This window comes from Cynara cardunculus, unplaced genomic scaffold (assembly GCF_001531365.2).
Source record: "Cynara cardunculus var. scolymus isolate 2C unplaced genomic scaffold, CcrdV1 Un_Scaffold_4406, whole genome shotgun sequence".
NCBI classification, from domain to species: Eukaryota; Viridiplantae; Streptophyta; class Magnoliopsida; order Asterales; family Asteraceae; genus Cynara; species Cynara cardunculus.
In genome coordinates, this window is record NW_020201881.1 from 43,300 (window position 1) to 45,387 (window position 2,088).

At 46.8% G+C, this 2,088-nt stretch overlaps 1 protein-coding gene across 1 annotated transcript in view; it reads right to left on the reverse strand.

Annotated features, from left to right (window-relative positions):
- LOC112504025 overlaps positions 1-1,238 on the reverse strand; it is a 17,262-nt gene extending 16,024 nt beyond the window's left edge. The window contains exon 1 of the mRNA XM_025107992.1: positions 579-1,238. Within this exon, the coding sequence (XP_024963760.1) occupies positions 579-1,238 (660 nt within the window). The remainder of the gene's footprint in view (positions 1-578) is intronic.
- Between the last annotated feature and the right edge of the window lie 850 nt (positions 1,239-2,088).

Consider the following 2,088-nt stretch of genomic DNA (forward strand, 5'->3'; position numbering starts at 1 on the left):
GGTTTAGGGAATGGAATCTTGCTCATCGACTCGAAGATTTCATCCACCCTTATTGCTGTGGGGTGCTCTGCCATCTTTGTTTCATCCTCTTCTAGTATGGGCCTCTGGGTTGGCCCCTCTACAAGAATAGGTTTGACAGATCCCTACAGAGTGTCGAATGTACCCGTTGATGTTTCTTGGACTGATGGGAATTTTGATGACGTACCCTCCCCTGCTCTGGGGGGCATGAATATTGGAGCTCTGCCTTTTCTCGCTTGATCCTCTGCCTTAGACATCTTCAAAACACGTAGCATTTTTGGGTCATCTTTGTATAAATCTTCATCGATTTCAGCCTCTGAGCTTGTAGACGACCCCTTTTGTGGTTGCTCTACAACTTAGCCTTTGCCTTTGCCTTGAGGCTCTGGCGCTTTGTCCTTTCTGGCTGTTGTAGATTCCACTATTGTGATACCTTTGGCAGGAGCAGGCTTCTTTGGCTCAGGATTCTTTGGCTCTGGAGTCTTCTTCTCCCCCTCATGATGATCATGGTCATCACCTTCATGATCATCATGGTCTTTTGTGGCTTCTGCCTTGCATGTAACCTGGGGAGTCTTCTTCAATCTTCGCAGAATCCTTAGAGCAGCCTTCTCCGTCAATTCTATGGCATGTTCAACATTGGAAGTAGCATTGCCAATATCCATGCCTGTAGCCCACTTCAGCTTATGCACACAAAGATAGAGGTTGTCACGCAGAGACTCACCCTCTGAGAGAAGCTTCTTAGTGCAATCTTGGATAGAGACATTTGTAGCCCGTGTTTCTTTGACTAGTTGATCTGTATACTTCGTTACAATGCCTCCCAATATTTCCATCATCGTATCCAGCTCTCTGCGCGTTGCTAAATGGTTGATATTGGCTCTTGAGGAGGTGGAGTCGACGCCGTATGTGACCGCAAAGGCAAACATTTGCTTGATCTCATCTTTGAAGTTGGAATAGTCGGTGTAACCTGAAGAGATGAGAACAGTGGCAAATTGTGCAGCAAGTTCTGTCTGCTCGGTCTTCAATGATTGAATGGAGGAAGGGTTGAGAGTCATAGCCTGGAAGGCTTCTGCGAGATCGTCTTTGCAAAGAACAGAGCTATGAAGAGTTGTGATTGATGACTTCAAATCTACTGTCGTGGAGGACAACTCCTTCACAGCCTCTGTAAGTGGAGAAAGATCTTCTGACAGAGGTCGAGAGATGAACAAGCTTTTCAACTCGTCCATCTTGGTGAACACCGCTGTGGCAAAGGTTTGAAACTCCTCCTTTGTCACATAGGTATTCTGTGTACCCAGATCACCAACACATGGTGATCTGTTAGCCTTCGAGTCAGAGGCGCCCTCAGTGACTGGTTGGACGGAGTCAGCTCGGGGACTTCCACCATATCCTTGGCTATCTCTTTGAGGAGAGCCTAATGGTGTTYYRAARATATCGTGCCCTGTAGGTTCAGAGCCTATCATGGCAGAGGGATCTTGTGTAGACATTGGGTGTTCTAGACCTTCTGTCATAGTGATTCTCACTTGTGCCTCTGAAGCACGTTCTTGAAGTTCACACTCATATGAAGAGGCAACACATGCCTCTTTATGTTGTGGCAAGTCCTTGGGCGAATGGACTCTTATATTAAAACCTTCATCCTTTTAAGAGGATGAAGGAGTAATGTGTGGGTGCCCGGGAGTGCGTTCCACAGAGGATGAAAGAGTATCCTCCGCGGCGGTTGGATAGGTTAGGATCGGCTTGTGCGAGCCTGTTTCAATAGAGGGTCCCTCTAGAACAGGGCCTCTAGAATCGTGGAATGCGCGGGGAGTTTGGCTTGGTTGTCTTCTTCTTCATCTTCATCATCTAGAACGACTTTTGTGCCCAAAGTTGATGCATCAATGGTCGCTGCGAACTCCTTGTGAATATTCTTTAGAACATCTTCAATATGTTCTTTGGGGAGTCATCGACGATCACTCTGCGCAACCTTCTGCACTTTACAGGAGCTGTATCCTCTGCCACTTCTTCTTCGATCAAAGGCTCTGTAGGTTCTGTGGGCTCTGTTGTTTCAGCCTTCTTGTGTTTTCTTTTCTTGTGTTTAGG